At 48.2% G+C, this 15,607-nt stretch overlaps 1 protein-coding gene across 2 annotated transcripts; it reads left to right on the top strand.

Annotated features, from left to right (window-relative positions):
• The first annotated feature begins 4,964 nt into the window (after window positions 1–4,964).
• FAM53C (family with sequence similarity 53 member C) lies at window positions 4,965–14,359 on the top strand. Of its 2 annotated transcripts, XM_036751525.1 has the most exons (5): window positions 4,965–5,028; window positions 7,962–8,193; window positions 8,591–8,648; window positions 9,680–10,461; window positions 11,177–14,359. In XM_036751525.1, exons 2-5 carry the CDS (start codon window positions 8,116–8,118, stop codon window positions 11,432–11,434), a joined length of 1,176 nt encoding a protein of 391 aa, XP_036607420.1. In that variant the 5' UTR covers window positions 4,965–5,028; window positions 7,962–8,115; the 3' UTR covers window positions 11,435–14,359. The 2 variants fall into 2 exon arrangements, with proteins under 2 accessions (XP_036607420.1, XP_036607421.1); XM_036751526.1 differs by lacking the exon at window positions 4,965–5,028 and having other exon boundaries at window positions 5,620–8,193; window positions 11,208–11,414.
• Window positions 14,360–15,607: the final 1,248 nt, after the last annotated feature.

The following is a 15,607-nucleotide window of genomic DNA, read 5'->3' as shown; positions in this document are numbered from 1 at the left end:
ATCCGGGGCCCTGCTCCCCGGGCACCGCTAGGGTAGTACCGAGAGTTCTACACCGGGGCAGTCGGCCCAACAGCTCGCCACACCCAGAAAGTTCAAACCTTCCGCCTGCCCCCAGGTCTGCGCGCGGCGCCTCCCGACCAATCCCCGAGCGCCTCCGGGAAGTCCCGCCCCCAGGAGCCCCCTGACCAATCGCCGCGCGCCTTCCAGCCAATTCCTCCCCTCCCCCGCGCCCTTCAGCCAATCTTCCAATCTAATCGGAGATCCGCTCGCCATAGCGTCACCTGCCGCCAGGCAGGACCCAAACTCAAAGAGACGGGCGGGACTCCTGATTGGGCGCATCTTCCGAGCAAGCGCGAGTCGGCAGCGGATTGGCTACGAGGTTGCGGCGAAACACGGCCCAAACCCCGCTTTCCGGGGAAATCGGATACATGATTGGCTCGTGCTTTGGCCATTCATCCCGTCCGCCCGGACCTCGCCCTTCCCACGCCTTCCACCCCGGGAGATTTAAATCTCCACACCCCCTCCGCCCCCACCGCCTTACTTCTTTTGGGAATAATCAGGTGAGTGCAGGTGAGGGGTCTGGGTGGTTTTGTTTTCCCGCCTTCCTTTTCTCCTTATCTAACGCTCGGACTTCTCACCTTAGTGCTCGGCGAGGTGATGCGGTGAGATGGACAATCTGCCTTTGCAGCCTCAGGAATGGAGGAGAGAGAGGTGTGTATTGGGGGGTGCCGGCTCCCGGCTTCTTCCTTGGAAGGGAGCGGGGGAACGAAGCGCTTTTCCTGGCCTCTATCCAACGTCAGCCACATAGCCTGACCTCTCGTTTTTGCGCCTTTCTATGCACTAACCACGAACGGTATCGGGTAGGATTATCTCTGTTTGCGTCACCCTACCAGACTGTAGTTGAGGAAGAGATTGTGTCTTATCTGAACTCGATCTCCCCCAAGATCTGCATACAGTAGGTGCTTCATAAAAGTCTAATGTAAGTTCACTTGCTATTTATTTAACCTCCGAGGATTGTGGAGGGTGTGCTAGACATGTGGACACTGTCCAGGATCCAGATGAAGGCTGTGTCTCTTTGGGAAAAGCAGAGCACCCTCCTAGTCATTCTGATACCTTCTTTACTTACAGAGCCCATATTCCTCAAAAGAAGATGCTTGAGCTTGGGAATTCTTCCTCTGGAGTGAAGATGGTGAGTGTGGGAGTCAGCACGGAGCCCAGCCACAGAAGGTCCAGGTGAGTTAATGGAGTCTGGTAAGATGGGGTGAGACAGCCTTCGGTGCAACGAGATGTTTAAAACTATTTTACGTTTTTCATAGCCTGTAGGACATTTATTTCTCCACAGGCAGGAGGTGGAAACAGACGATATTGTTCTTCGAAGGAGGCAAAAGCAGATAGACTATGGGAAACGAACAGCCGGTTACCAGTGCTTCTTGCAGCAGATCCCTAAGTAAGAGCAGAGGGTTTGGGGATGGTAACACTTATCCCTGGAAGAATTGCAAACAATGTCTTTAACTATGAATAGTTACCTCTGACAATTCCTATTAGAATGCCTTAAGAAAAATTAGGCAGCCCATCACTTAATCTTGCTATTTTCTAAACATCTTTAAGCATCCGACATGGTCTATAATACTTGTTCTGATCTTGTCAATAGCTACCTTTTCTTCCTAGACATTCTCACTGCTTGCCTTTCTGCATCTTTATAAACGGTGTCTTCCATTTAAAAATGTTTATTAGGCTAATACATTCCTAGACTTACCATGTCTCTTCTCTCAGACTCTGAACATGAGTCAGTACAATGTTATTCGTCGGTAAGGGAAGGCATTTTAGAGGCATTCAACCGTGCAAGTAGAAAGAGTGGTGGATTTTGAGTCACAGGATTCTGGCCTTACTTACTCTAACTTGTGTGATCTTGTCTGCAAGTCATTTAATAAGCAAGTATTTATTAAATGCCTACTATATGTTAGGCAGAAATGAAACAGTACCTTCCCTCAAGGCACTTATGTTCTGAAGACAACATGTACACAAAAGTATACAAGGTAATTTTTTTTTTGGTGGAGGGAGCTGAGGGCATAAAGACTTCATGTAAAAGATGGCCTTTGAGCTTTACTTTGAAGGCAATGGTGAGGTGGGAGTGCATTCTAGGAGTGGGATATCGCTACTACTAAGGCCCAAAGCTCAGTCTTGGCTTTATCAGCTGTAAAATGAGGGAGTTGGGCTAAGCAGTCTCTGTGGTGTACCTTTCGGCTGTAAATCTGTGAGTCTGTGAACATTCTTCTAAAGTCAGTCTCTGCCACCTGCAAACAATTAATGAACTTTGTCCAACAATCCTGAAGAATTCTTTTTTCAATTAGGCTGGTTCTCAGTCGTGCCAATAACACAGGAGCACTGAGCCTCATTCATCGATTTATAGGCGTCTTTGACCATAGTTTAAGATGTTCGTTTTATCTCTAGGGCAGCACGGCAACCAGGACTTCACCCTCAAACACCCGACAAAAGCCGAAGGTACAGCCGACGTTCCTGGGATGCCCAGATCAGGCAATGGCGACGAGCCCTACACGCTTGGGACCCCCCCAGTCAGACGTTACTGTACAAGGAGAAGGATATGTGTTCTTCTTGTACCAGGCTACAGTGAGTTTGGGATTTGGGTTCTAAACCTTCTCTTCCCTTGGCAAGAGCTAGGATATAAGGGGAGAGAAAGGACCAGGGCCAAAGTTTCTTAATGGAGTAATTGTGATGATACCTGAACCCTAGACTAATCTGTCTTTTTCCTGCTCCCAGTTCTTTCAACAGCTAACTATATGCAAAGTGGGTCTGCATCGGTCCTAGTTTATTGTGCTTCTGTTTCTTCCCCTAATAAAGTACACTTTTGCTAGGCAGGGAGTGGAGAATCTTTCAGCCACCATGGATCCAGGGTCTTCAGATGACTTTTTGGAAAACTGGCTCAATGTTCTGACTCCCCTGTGGAATCTAGATCAAGACCAAATGAGAACCCAGGTAGGTTCCCCTGATAAGGTCCATAGGAATAATATCAAAGGAGTTGTCTTTCAGCGTGGGTATATTTCATAATGAATACGGCTGAACTAAGGCTGAGTTGGGGTGGGGGTTAGGGTGGTAAAGTAGGAACCGGAGCCACAAGCCAGTGGTGTATTGGGAGGAAAGCTTAAATATGGAAATTAAACAAGGGTGTCTCAACCAGAGCCCTAACTTTAGCCTCTGCCCCATAAAGTTACGTTCTCTACAAGCCTACAACCTTAAACTTTAGGAAGAATTGTCTGTTAATATTTCACAGTCTGATCTCTATCGGGGTTTTACTTTCTGTTGTAGAATGTTTGTGGTTATTCTCCAGGAGTGGGGAAAGGGGCATGATAGAGATCATAATGAGTGCTATTCTTCCCTCGAAGCTAGGCTACCTCTTTGAGAAAAATAGGGAGGATACTTGAAAATGGTCCCCTTCCCCTCTCTCTTTTCAGTCTGATGTGTTGGCTCTTACCACCTCACTTCCGTGTCTCCAGCTGGAAGCTCCCTGTCACTGGCTGTGCTGCTTGGGAGATGGAAGCCACCCACCACTTTAGGCTTTGGGGGGTGCTGAGAAGATAAGGCCTTTAGGAAGTTGGTTTCCAAAGGCCAGGGAGGCTGCTCGGCTCTCTGGGGCAAGACCATCATTGACCCTCGATGAAGAAAATCCCCCCTACTTAGCTTAGTGTCCTTCCTTACATTTTTTTCTTTCCTGTTCCTTCCGTTTTACAAACTTGCCAGCCTGCAGTAAGAAAAGCCTTCTCTATTAGCTCAAACTTGGATTCACTCCTCTGCCCCTTTGCCTCTCTGATGGCATGGCTGTGGAGCCACTTATTTACCTTGGCATTCTCAAGTCTCTGTCCCTGTTCTTTTCCTCTATTTTAGTTTCTTTCACCTAGGCCTTTCTTAAGTGGGGATGAGTTTTAGTCTTAACTTGCCCCGTTATTTCAGAGTCAAATCCTGTGGCTTTGGGGAAAGAACAGCCCTTTCCTCTCCCTGACCACTCCTGCTTTATGGACAAAGGTGGTCTTTGCCGGGTCTGACCTCTCCTACACAAAGAATGAAAAAAGGGGTTTGATGGAGAAGTCCTGCAGGCGCCTCCTCTCGGATACGTTGGGAGGGAGGGAAAAGGGGGCGAGGAAGAGCTGAGCTTATTATGATGTCATAATCACAACCCAATTACCTCATCCTGCTGTGACTGGAGGGGGAGGGGCAGGGGGAAGGGGGCGGCGGTGGAAGAAGAGAAGGGGCCCAGGCCCACTGAGTGTAATGGGCATGCAGGCGCGACTTCGGGAGCAAGAAGAAAGGGCTGGGGCTGGGGCTAAGGCCAAGGTCCTGGGATCCAGAGCGGGAATTCACTCCACCCCAGCCTCTCCTGCTGCCCGTGGTCCTGGAGTCCTTTCAAGCAGGCCCCAAGTCTGGCCAGCATTGGACTACATCTCCCATCTACCCCTGGGTCGCAGACGAGTCCACAGCGGCAGGGAAGAGGGGTTTTCCCCGGAGCGGCGGCGGTGTAGGGAGAGATAAAAAAACAAACACCGGGGTGCGAGGCTTGTTCTGCTAGAGGTCAGGGTCGGAGAAGAAGGCTCAGGCCGGCCGGAGCAGGAACAGCAGGGAGGGGGCCGGAGTTTGTTTACTTCTGCCTGTCCTCCCCACTGGCCCGAAGTTAGTTTAGTCCAGAGCTGGTCCCTTCCACCTTCCTCAACTCGGCGGGGGAACTTGGTGGGGAGCGAGACCCGTTTAAGGCGAGGTCCATCGGGGGGAGCAAGGGAAGCACCTTTTCCGCCACGGACTCTACTGTTTACCAACAGTTTCTTGGAGAAGGGGACAAAGCCCCGGATACTCTGGCCCTCTCGCGAGGCTTCGTGGCAGGTCCTGGGAGTGGGCAAGCTATCTCCCCCTCTCTGGCAGGGGCACGATTGGTTCGCTCCGGCGCTATTTAAGGGCGCCGTGGGGCGAGTGGCGAGCTCAGAGCTGCTTCGGCTGCGGCCCTGGGAAGGGGACCGAGCTGCGGTAGGTAGCGGGCGGGCGGGCGGGCGGGCCTTGGGGGCAGGTGGCGCTGGGCCCCGGGGCGGAGACCTCGGCCGCCCCTCCCTTCCTCCTTCCCTTCCCTCCAAGCCCCTCCCCACGGCCTGGCTTTGCAGGCTGCCCCTGGCGGGGAGCCCGGGACTGGTGGGGGAGGGGGCCGCTAGAGCGCTGTGTCCCCACACACCTCTCCCCCCCGCCCCCCAAACTCTTTCTCGGGCCTGGGTCCCAGGCCAGAAAGCTGGCGTTAGGGGGCGGGTAGCGGCTCCTCTGACGTCATCCGCCCCCACCCCCACAGGGTCATAGGTCACCTCATGCCCCGCCCGTGGGTAAAGACGGTGGCAACCCGGGGATGGGGGGGGCGGGTAGTGTATAGTCTAATTGTGGGTGAAGGAGAGGGGGTGGGCAGCACTCATCACACCCACCCCAGAGCACCAGGGCCCTAGAGAAGGGAAAACTCCCCCACCACCCCCGCCGTTTTTTATTCAGACTAACCCCAAGCTTGGGGGAGAAGGCCTGGGGTCCCCAGAAAATCTCCCGCCGGCCTGTCCCACTGAACTAAGTAGATGTACCCCCAAGGGAGACTTGTGCTCTTCAGCTCCGACACTGTTTCTCAGACCCCAGATCGATCGGTGGTCCCTTAGATCTTTCGGGAGTGGGGGAATGTCAGTGCCTCATTTGGGGAGAGGACAGGAAAGTGAGGGGGAGAGGGTTGGGCCAGATGCCTCCTCCCAGGAGGGCTTCGCTCCTTGCCAGTTGTTAGACTGAGAAGTTTTCACTTGTTAGTGTGGGTTCGGGTCTTTCTTTATTCTGCAGAGTTAGAAGATGAAGGTGATGAAGGAGCCAAGAGGAAGCCTTCTAACGCCTTAGGTTTGACTGCCTAGATGAGGGAGGCAGGCCCTCTGGAAGCCAGATTGCCTTCTTTTGTATTTTGGTTCAGTTCTTTCAGGTTCTCTATCCCTCCCATCTCCTCCCCACTCTTTTAAGAAGTGTTGGGCCCAAAATAACAGTTAATGTGATAGGTAGTAATTGGATTGTTGCAATGACTTGTATATGACCACATGCCAGCAATTAAAATGCAGAAAATATGAAATCATCCTCTTCATTTGATTCTACAAAGAAAAGACTAGCAATTTACTCTGGCCCAAATCTTAAGAGCCTGGAAATGAGTCCCTAGTATCTGAATGCAACTAGGTACCCTTTGCCATTGATGGATCTCCAAAAAGGCAGCTTTAAGAAAGCAAGAGCAAGTAGTGTGATACAGCTTGAGTTTTAACTTCTATAGCAAGGGCATGTATAGGGGGAGCAGCTGAGGAGAAATCTCAGTTTAGAGGATTTCTGTAGTGCTTTTTTTTTTTTCCTGAAGAGCACAGAGAACTTTACTGGTGTCTCAGGAAATTCCTGTCTTTCCGTGGATTAGGGAGTATTCTCCCCATTTTACAGAAGGAAAAAGTCACAGAATAACTTGCTCCCAAGGTCACACACAAAGCAGAGCTTGTCATATACAAACAGCACCCTTTTAGACCTCTGTGAGTACACAGGCCCAAGTGAATGAATGAGTGAATGGTGTCCAGCCAGAAAGGTAGAACAGATTGCCTTCTGCATCCTAATGATGTCATCACTCCCAGCATCCCTAGGCTTTGTGGTGCATTGAACAGGAAGAGTGAGAGATGATACCCTGCTGGACTCCTCTGAAATGATTTCTTGGATTTATGTAGTGTGTTATTTCACAGAGCTCAAATTGCTTTTATCCCTTATCTTAGTTACTAGTGTACTATTATTTCTCCCTCATTTTAATTATGAAGAAACTGAGGCCCATGGAGAGACGTATGTTATTTGCCCAAGGTTCATATAGCAAGTAAGGTTGGAATTGGTATTAAAACCTAGGTACCCCTTAACTTCCATTAAAGTAAGTTATGTATTCTAGAGGATTATATTGCCCTCTAGGTCATTCCTAAAGTTGGATGAACAACCCATTGAAAGACTAGGTTAACATCTCTTCTTCAGTCCAGAAAAGTCCCACGGATGATGTGGGTTCGGAGTCTGCTGTTAAATCCATGTAGTAGTGTTCCTTTGAGCTCTTATCAGGAAGTTGCTTCACTCTCAGTATGTATGGTATAGCCTTTGAACCACAGCAGCCCTGAAATTTGGCAGAATGAAGTCATATAGATCTGTAGGCTTTAAGTATGATTGGAATTATTCTGCTTGCCAGTTTTTTGGCTTTTCATTCAAAATTTTTAGGAAGCACTTAGCAAACATAATCATTCTGTCAGGGACAGCAATAACTTCTTAGTAACTCAGATTGAATGCAGTGCAAAATTCCACACATTTTATTCCACTTCTCTGCGGTTTAGGCATGTTAGAAAAGAACACTTCTCTTGTTAGGAACTACAGGTGAAGTTTCTTGGCCATTAGCTTAATTGTCCTTGAAAGAAAACATTCAAACTTCCCATCTGACTGAGCAAACTTGAACTTTGGGCATAGGTTTAACCAGTGTGACCCATGAGCAGTTGGCACCCCACTCGGGTCTCATGTTACTTTTTGTACAACCTGAATGTATTATTTTTTATCATTTGTTATACTTTTATAGTTCACCTCCTTTTTACAAAACTGTAAGTTCCTTGAGGGTAGGAAATTGTTTTGTCTAAACTTTGTATTTCCTCCAGCAACCTCTAGAGGCACCCAGTAGGTCCGTTATGTATTTGTTGATTTGAACGTTGAAGAGACCAAGATGGAAATAGCCACTTGGGTGCCCAGTTCTTTCCCAAAGTAGACATTGATTAAAATGACTCTTGGCTGTGTTTAGGCTGCAGCCTACTGACGAAAGCAAGCTTAGTTAACTTAGATGGGAACATAATAGGCCAGAAGTACATATCCTCTAATATTGGTGGTAGGGAGCTTGGTCCTTGTGTACCTTGCAGATTTCAGCAGGCATGAATCGAGTGGGAAATCCCGGTGATGCTAGAACGGTGATGGAGTGGCAGAAGGTGACTCCGAAGTGAGGTGGTTAAAGGTCACAAAAGACAAAGGAGACGTTCCACTTCTCCTCTCAAGTTCTGGGTCTTGGGGAGAATCATGATAACTTTGATAACTGAGCAACTACAGAAGCAGAGTTTGGAAGAATTGAAATGCACGTGCTTCAGGATCAGTCTGGTAAAAACTAAAAGTTTCCCTCCACATGACCCATTAGGCTTTCCTGATATCTTATTCATCACTTCATGCTGCATGCTTCCAGTCTCTGTATTGAAAGAGCCCATAGAAGATTATCTAGAAGAAAACTAGCCTAGGAAGGGAGACATTAAGGAGAGGGAAATGCTGTAACCATGTAGTTGGGGGTGAGTTTTCGTTAGATTGTGGGGAACTCTCTTGCTTGTTTTGACTGAGTTGAGGGAAGGAGTAAATTACTTTGTGGGGGGGGGAATGGTCTGGTTCAATATCCAGATTCCTCTGTATCATGTGAAATTTTCTTGAGCCATATAGGCTAGCTGGGATCTTAGACAGAGATTTTTCAGTGTGTCTTGACTTCTTGTTCTGCTTTCTTTAATTAAAGCCTTTGCCTGATCATCCTGATGTCTCTACCTGTGGGGACCCTTTCCAGCTTGTTTCCGGTAAGATCAAGAGTGATTTTTTGATATGTTGTCACACATGTCATGTTTTTGCATGGTTTTCTACATGGAGTAACTGACTAGTGTGGAGAAGGGGCGCCTTCGGCCTTGAGGCCCTACATGTGGTCCTCTAGGCCCTCGAGTGTGGCCCTTTGTCTGAATCTACACTTCACAGAACAAATCTCCTTAGTAAAAAGATTTGTTGGACTCCGTCCAAAGGCCGAACCCAAGGACCTAGAAGGCCGAAGGTTCCCCACCCCTGGACTAGACTGAGTTAGAGAGGTGTAGACTCCTTTCTGACATTGTTTGAGCCTGCCCACACACCCTGAAGGGCCCAGGGAGTTCAACAAGTATTTGCTTTCTGTTTGTTTGCCTACTGGCGTGCCTAGAAGGACGTGAAGAGCTTTGCCCCACTCTGCAGAGCTGGTTCGTTGAGGTTTTTTGGGTCCTTTTTCCTGAATGATATGGCCAGAGAAGCAAAGAAAATACCACCAGAAAGCATTCCCAGAGGATTTCTACTCCTCGAGGCTAGGGACTGCCTCGTTGTGGGTTGGCATCCCTTGTTCAGCAGAGTGTGTTGGTACTAGATTTGCCCGGTGCTTGTTGGTTTGAATTGAATCCTGTTTTCTGCTAGCAGTGACCTTGTAGAGATAGGTGCCCTAGAAAAAGAACTCATGGGCTGACCATACTAAAGGGGACCAGCTGTGCTTAGCATCCAAGGCAGATATTTTCCAAGGAGAGGGGCTGTTGGAGCAGGTTTTGTCCACCTTTGTTCCAACTCTGCAGCTGGTATCCTTGGAAGGAACAATAGAGAGAAGTATAGAGTATGCTGTGTAACTACTTTTGAAAGACAAGGGGGAGTTAGGGGAGAGATCAGAAATGTTCGCGTAGACCGAGTTCATTCTGGGGGATGATGTAGCAGTCGTGGGATTTCCCTGGTTTGGGAGAATAGGAGGAATGATTTAAAATCTAGTTTTCTTTTTTGTTTTGTTTCGTTTTGTTTTGTAAAATCTGGTTTTTTTAATGTCTTCCAGAAGGTGCTTCCTGGAGGGGCCTGCCCCCGTGTCCCTGTGCCGGGCTCAAGGACAGCCTTAGTCTCAGCTATCACCACTCTAGTCTGAGTTTGCACTTCAAACCTCCAAGCCGGGGAGGCTCCCCACAGGAGAAACCCCTCTGCCAGGGCCTTTCCCCAGAGTCTACAGGCTCAGAGAAAGTTCCTGTCCCTCCTGCCCCTCCATCCAAGAGGCATTGTCGCTCTCTCTCAGTACCTGTGGACCTGTCTCGATGGCAGCCTGTGTGGCGGCCTGTTCCTTCCAAGTTGTGGACTCCTATCAAGCGTCAAGGCAGTAATGGAGGAGTGGGTGGGCCACTGGTACCGCATCAGAGCCCCCCCAAACGGGTCTCCAGCCTCAGGTTCCTCCAAGCCCCGAGTGCCTCTCTTCAGTGTGTCAAGGCCAACAGATCCTGCAGTCCACCTTTCTTCAGTTTGGCCCTGACCCATCATGATTCCCCAAGACCCTGTGCTGCATCCCCTCCCAGTGGATCATGGGAGAGTGATCATGAGCCCCTATCCCCTTTCCCTCCGCAGCGCCGCTTCTCCTTGTCCCCCATCCTCATCCCACAGGCAGGCCGGTTCCTGCCCTCTGCCCGGAGTTCCCCCTCCTCCTCCCCAGAGCTGACCTGGCGACCCCATGGTCTTCCCCGAAGCCGATCGCAGCCTTGTGACCTGGATGCACGAAAGGGTGGGGTCAAACGGCGCCATGATGATGACCCCAGGCGTCTTCGACCCTCACTGGACTTCGATAAGATGAATCAGGTGGGGCTGACGGGATGAGGGAGCTTGGGGGAATCTACTCTGCTCCCACCCTTGAGTCAGCCCCCCCTCCCCAAAGCAGCAAAAGAGAGCTCCGAGGCAGGGGCTCCCTAAGATCCTCCTCTAAGTTCTTTCTGTCCCAGGAGTTTGGCAAAACCCAGGGCAAATTAAACCACTGAGATAAGTGCCTGAAGTGGATCATTTTGGTATACCTTCCTTCTTTGCCTCCTCCCGCCAACCCTTCCTACTCCCCTTTCCCAGCTTGCACCAAGAATGTTGGTGGTAAAAGAACCAAAATCCGTAATTTTCCCCCATATTCCCAAGGTTTTAGCACTTGCACCTTGCAGCTTTTCTCTCAAGTGGAAGAAAAAAAGGAAAGCTCTCCCTAGGGCTTTTCATAGCAGCAGTTGAAATAAGACTGAGCATTAGGACACCTGAAACAAGTCTATGAGTGAGCAGTTTGGTATAGATAGGTTTGACACATAGGCTCTTTATGCACCATTAAAGATATCTGAGACTTAGAGCCTTTCATCTACTCCAGTTTGGGGAGGGGGTGGCTTAGGAGCAGGAAAATGAAAGATCCTGAGTAGCTGGGCTCTTTGCGCATTAGAGCAGAAGACTGATGACTTGGACTCACGCTCTGGGATTCCCTAGGTTGGGAGGTAGGGACAGGGCAATGTTGTCTTTGTATGCTTAACCTTTGTTGTTTGTTTGACAGAAACCGTATTCAGGAGGTCTCTGTCTCATAGATACAGCCCAGGAAGGCAACAGCATCTCCCCACCGTGGTTCATGGCCTGTAGCCCTGCGCCCCTCTCTGCCTCCTGCAGCCCCCTTGGCGGCTACTCCCAGGTTCTGAGTGAAAGTGAAGAGGAAGAAGAGGGGACCAGGAGGTGGGGCCGATCCATTTTTACCAAGCGGACACTCTGCCAGCAGGACTTTGGGGACCTGGACTTGAATCTGATTGAGGAAAACTAGAGCTGAGAAGCTGCTTCTTGGGGGGAAAGCAAACTTCATGTCTACTAACAAGTGATGAGGCCTCCAGGCCAGAGACTAAACCTGGGAACTGGGGTGAGTTGAGGGCTCCAGTTCTGGGCAGCTGGGAAACAGCACGCACCACGAAGCTCCACAGTACAGACCCAACAGCTCAATGAGAGGAGCTGAGTTTGGTGGTGGGAGAGCAAGGGGTCAGATGGTACAGAGCTCAACTTCTGTTGAAAGTCTTTAGCTAAAATCTGAGAAGAGCTACCGTGTGTGATATCAAGAGGGCAGTGAGATGAAGTCTAGAGGAAGGCTTTGTGGTCCCATGTTTCTGTGTGGGGATGTTCACAAACTTCTTTGACTTGAGGGATCTGTCAGGTCTTAGAATTTGGCCAAGATGTCAGATGATCTGTGTGTAAGGTTGGGAGTGTGAAGGTGTTTGTGTGAGCAGTCCCAGGGAAAATGTGGCTGGCCCACCTTGGAGTATCAAGTGGTATCAGGTGGTATATAAGATCCCAAATTTTAATGAAAAATTAGGGGAAAATCTCTAAATGGGAGAAATGAGGACCCTGATCAGGGCACCCTCCTTCCAATTCCATTCTTTCCTAACTGGTCATGTGCTGGTATATGGTCAACTTTTCCTCTGGTTCACCATGTTTCTATTTTGGGTGGAAGCTTGTTCTTTTGAGGGGGGGCTGCCATAAAGTTGGGGACTCACAGAGATGTCCCATATAGGACATCTGGATTGTCCTAAAATGTGCTATTAGCCTCCCAACTCTGGGATAGTACCAGCTGTTGGGGGGAAGTATATACAACCCAGTTTGGTCAAAGCCAATCTTTTGATCCCCATCAGAATGGTCTTAGTATTCTGCTCCCCAGCCCTTCATTGTACATCACAACTGGTAAATGTGGGGGAGGGATGTTGAAGAGGGACAGTGGCTATGATAACCCTGCATGTTCATTTCTCCCTTTATCTCTGCTTAAAGAAAGGTGTCTGTCATAGATGCCTTTTCTCTCTGACCTTCCCCCACCCTCCAACCTACCCCTTTCATTAGTCTGGGAGAGGGAAGCTTGGGAAGGCACCCCTTCCTGTTCCAGATCAGATTCATCGGCCTACATCTCCACCACGAAGTGATGAGCGCAGCAGCAGGAGGAGTGACAGCAGGTCCCAGCTGGCTTGGGTGAGCTCACCACATCACAAACATTTAAAAGCAGATGGGGAAGGAGGGAAGAGGGAGGGGGTCATTGTTAGACCCAAGCCTAGCCTGACCCCGAGAGGGAGTCGGTATTGACTATGTGGGATTACACTAAAATCCAGCTAGGAAATGGTATTGTTTCTAATTAGCCCTGAGAGATAGCAGGGAGGTTGGGACTCACTGAGGGAATTAATTGGCTATAGATTTTGAAGCAAAACCTGTGAGAAACAGCTGGGATTTTTGTTTGTTTCTTTGTTTTGTGTTATTTTCTATCCAGTGACCTGAGCCAGAGTGTCAGGCCCTGTTGGTAGTGGTGAGGCTTTTAAGGGCTATGCTGGTGACAGTGGGTATCACCTTTCTCTACTGCTGTACCCGCTACCACAGTTGCTAAGTAGGAAGTTTGTCCAGTATTTGGCTGGATCTGATACAGGACCCTGCCTTTCCTGTTATAGGCATGGGGGGATGTCTCTTTCCTCTTTCAGTTACTAGGCTGTCCTAGGGGTCTTTCTAGGTCCTCATCTCTGGAGGCTTCATATGGGTTTGAACCTGCCATTTCTTCTGCTTCTCACATTCCCATAATAGAAACACCAGTGAAAGATGCTGACTCTTGGGATCTGAGGGATCCTATAGTAGGTGCTAAAAGGGCCTTGCTGAGCTGGGCATGACTCCTAAGGTTCTTTCCCGTCTATCTCTTCACCATCCATACCTGATTTCATCTCCACCTGACCGTTTCTCCTTTCTTAAGTCTGTCCTGACTGTAGATGGGGGTGTAAGCCTGATAAAGACTGGGAAATACAATACTGGAAATTGTCAGTCCTTTGTTTCTCTCCCTCCTGCTTTTCTCCTTCAGGTCAAAATTTCTTCTAGCCTAGGCTTCTACTATTTTCAGCGTCATATCCCTATCTCACTACCTAGGGAGTGCTTTTCTTCTATTGATGACGTCTGCTTAATCATCTGAGGTCTCCTCTGATAGGAGATAACAGCTAGTGAAGTAGGAGGGTGGATTTGCACCCTTGACTTGGCTCTCTTCTTGCCTTAGGGGGTGTATTCAATTGGGGGAGAAGCCCATAGGTACAATACCATTTAAAATTGAAAAGCTTGAAAGTGTCTTTATGAAATCCACTGGCACTGCTGCCTTGCCCCAGGACAAGTCTTTGAAAGAGCAGGTGGATTTTGCTTTACTAAATGTATTCCTGAAAAATTTTGTGTAACCGGGATCCAAATATTTTAAATACACTAAAGGAAGCTCATCATTTTAAAGCATCCTGAAGCCAGTTTTTTGTCAAAGAAAAATCTCCTCTCTAATTGATCTTATTTTGTAAATGTAGATTTTTCACATATTGGGTTTGGCTGACATAGAGGGGTACCCTTGTACCTGTCTTATAGTGGGCATGTTGGGCAAAAGTCTCCATCTGTGATGTGTTGGGTTGTTTGGCTGACCCATGGGTGAGTATTTCTCTGTGATCGAAACTGCTGTAAGACCGGTGCTTTCATCCTCCTCAATCCTCCTGTCCCCTGGTGACTGCCCAGCAGCAGCCCCTGCTGCCGTGTACACTTCCACCTGCTGCCAAAGCCCCTGTGCTAATGGGATTCAAACCCACACGACAAAAGAAAATTTTGGTAACTTTGTTTTATATTAAAAGAAAAAAAGTCTGTGTGTATTAAACATGAGGTCCTGCCTCTGTGGCTGTGTTTGAAAAAATAAAGTTTTATTAGAATAAGTTTTTCCCAGGCAACCCTCTTGGGCTGCAGTGTCTTTGTCCCTTCCCAGTTTCTCCCTCTTCTTCCTCAGTAATAGAGAAAAGATGTTTTGTATTTTATGTATAACGATACTGCTCCTTTTCTGTCCTCAGAACCTTCCATAACTTCAGACCCTACCAGAGATAAATTGTTTGTACCTTTCAGCCCCAGGCTTTGCTTTTCCAAGAGGCTTTGTCTTTTGTCCATCTTGGTATATAGCTCCTCCCTCGGTTTTCTTACCTTTTCGCCTCGTCTTTCCCGTTGCCATGCCTGGCTCCTAGCTGGTGGAGATGAATGTTTCCTTACCCCATAAGGATTGTTTGATTGGGGGGTTGCCCTCTATTCAGGAACAAGCACTATAATTAACACTCATTTCTTTCCTTTTTGAGAGTGTTACTTGATAACAGTGAAATCTCAGGGCAGTGGAGAAATTATCATTAAAAAACCAAAAGTACAGGTAGAGGTACAAAAGTACAAATGGGGACATTGATTTTGAAAATGACTAGGCTACTTGTCCCATATGAAATGAAGACAGTTCTTCTCTCTGCCATAGTAAGGGTATTTAACCCCTTAATTCCTCAATTTGTAGTGTTTGTTGAAGAAGACTTAGTGATCCTCTGGTGCAGAGTCCCACTGGGCTGTTAGCCTTTAGTTCCTGGCTCTGTTCCCAACTTTTCAAGCCCCAAGAGTCAAGTTTTGCTTAGCCTTTACCCTGGGTTCCAGTTCTGAATTGGTGGTACTTCTATCAAGAATAGGAGTGGTTAATTATTAAATATCTCTAAGGATAGATAGGATTCCTTGGACTACTTCAGACGATACCCTTTGCAACTGGTGACATCTCATCAGAGAAAGAAAATGGAGTTGCAAAGAGTAACCATCAGTAAAAGCAGAAAATGGCATGCAGCCGACTGCCAGGCTTGCCATGGCAGGACAACATCTAAGAAATAAGCTAGGCTGGACTGCGACAGGAGCCTCTGCTTGGATTTTTTTTTTTAACCTCTCTAGCCCACCTGTTTCATGAGAGTGTTAACGAAGAGGGTTAGATGGTAACAGAAGGGTATGAGGACAAAAACTGAGCAGCGTACTGAATCTTCTTCTACAAAGGATCATTTCAGGTTGAAGGGTTGGTTGGGTTCCCTGACCAGAGAAGTAAGGACAATGTTATATTTTTAGGCATTTGTTCCAATAACACTTAACTAATTCAGCTACTAATAAGTACTCATCCTGTTTTGGT

Source organism: Trichosurus vulpecula, chromosome 3, assembly GCF_011100635.1.
Source record: "Trichosurus vulpecula isolate mTriVul1 chromosome 3, mTriVul1.pri, whole genome shotgun sequence".
Lineage (NCBI taxonomy): Eukaryota > Metazoa > Chordata > Mammalia > Diprotodontia > Phalangeridae > Trichosurus > Trichosurus vulpecula.
This window is presented reverse-complemented; position numbering and strand designations above follow the sequence as displayed.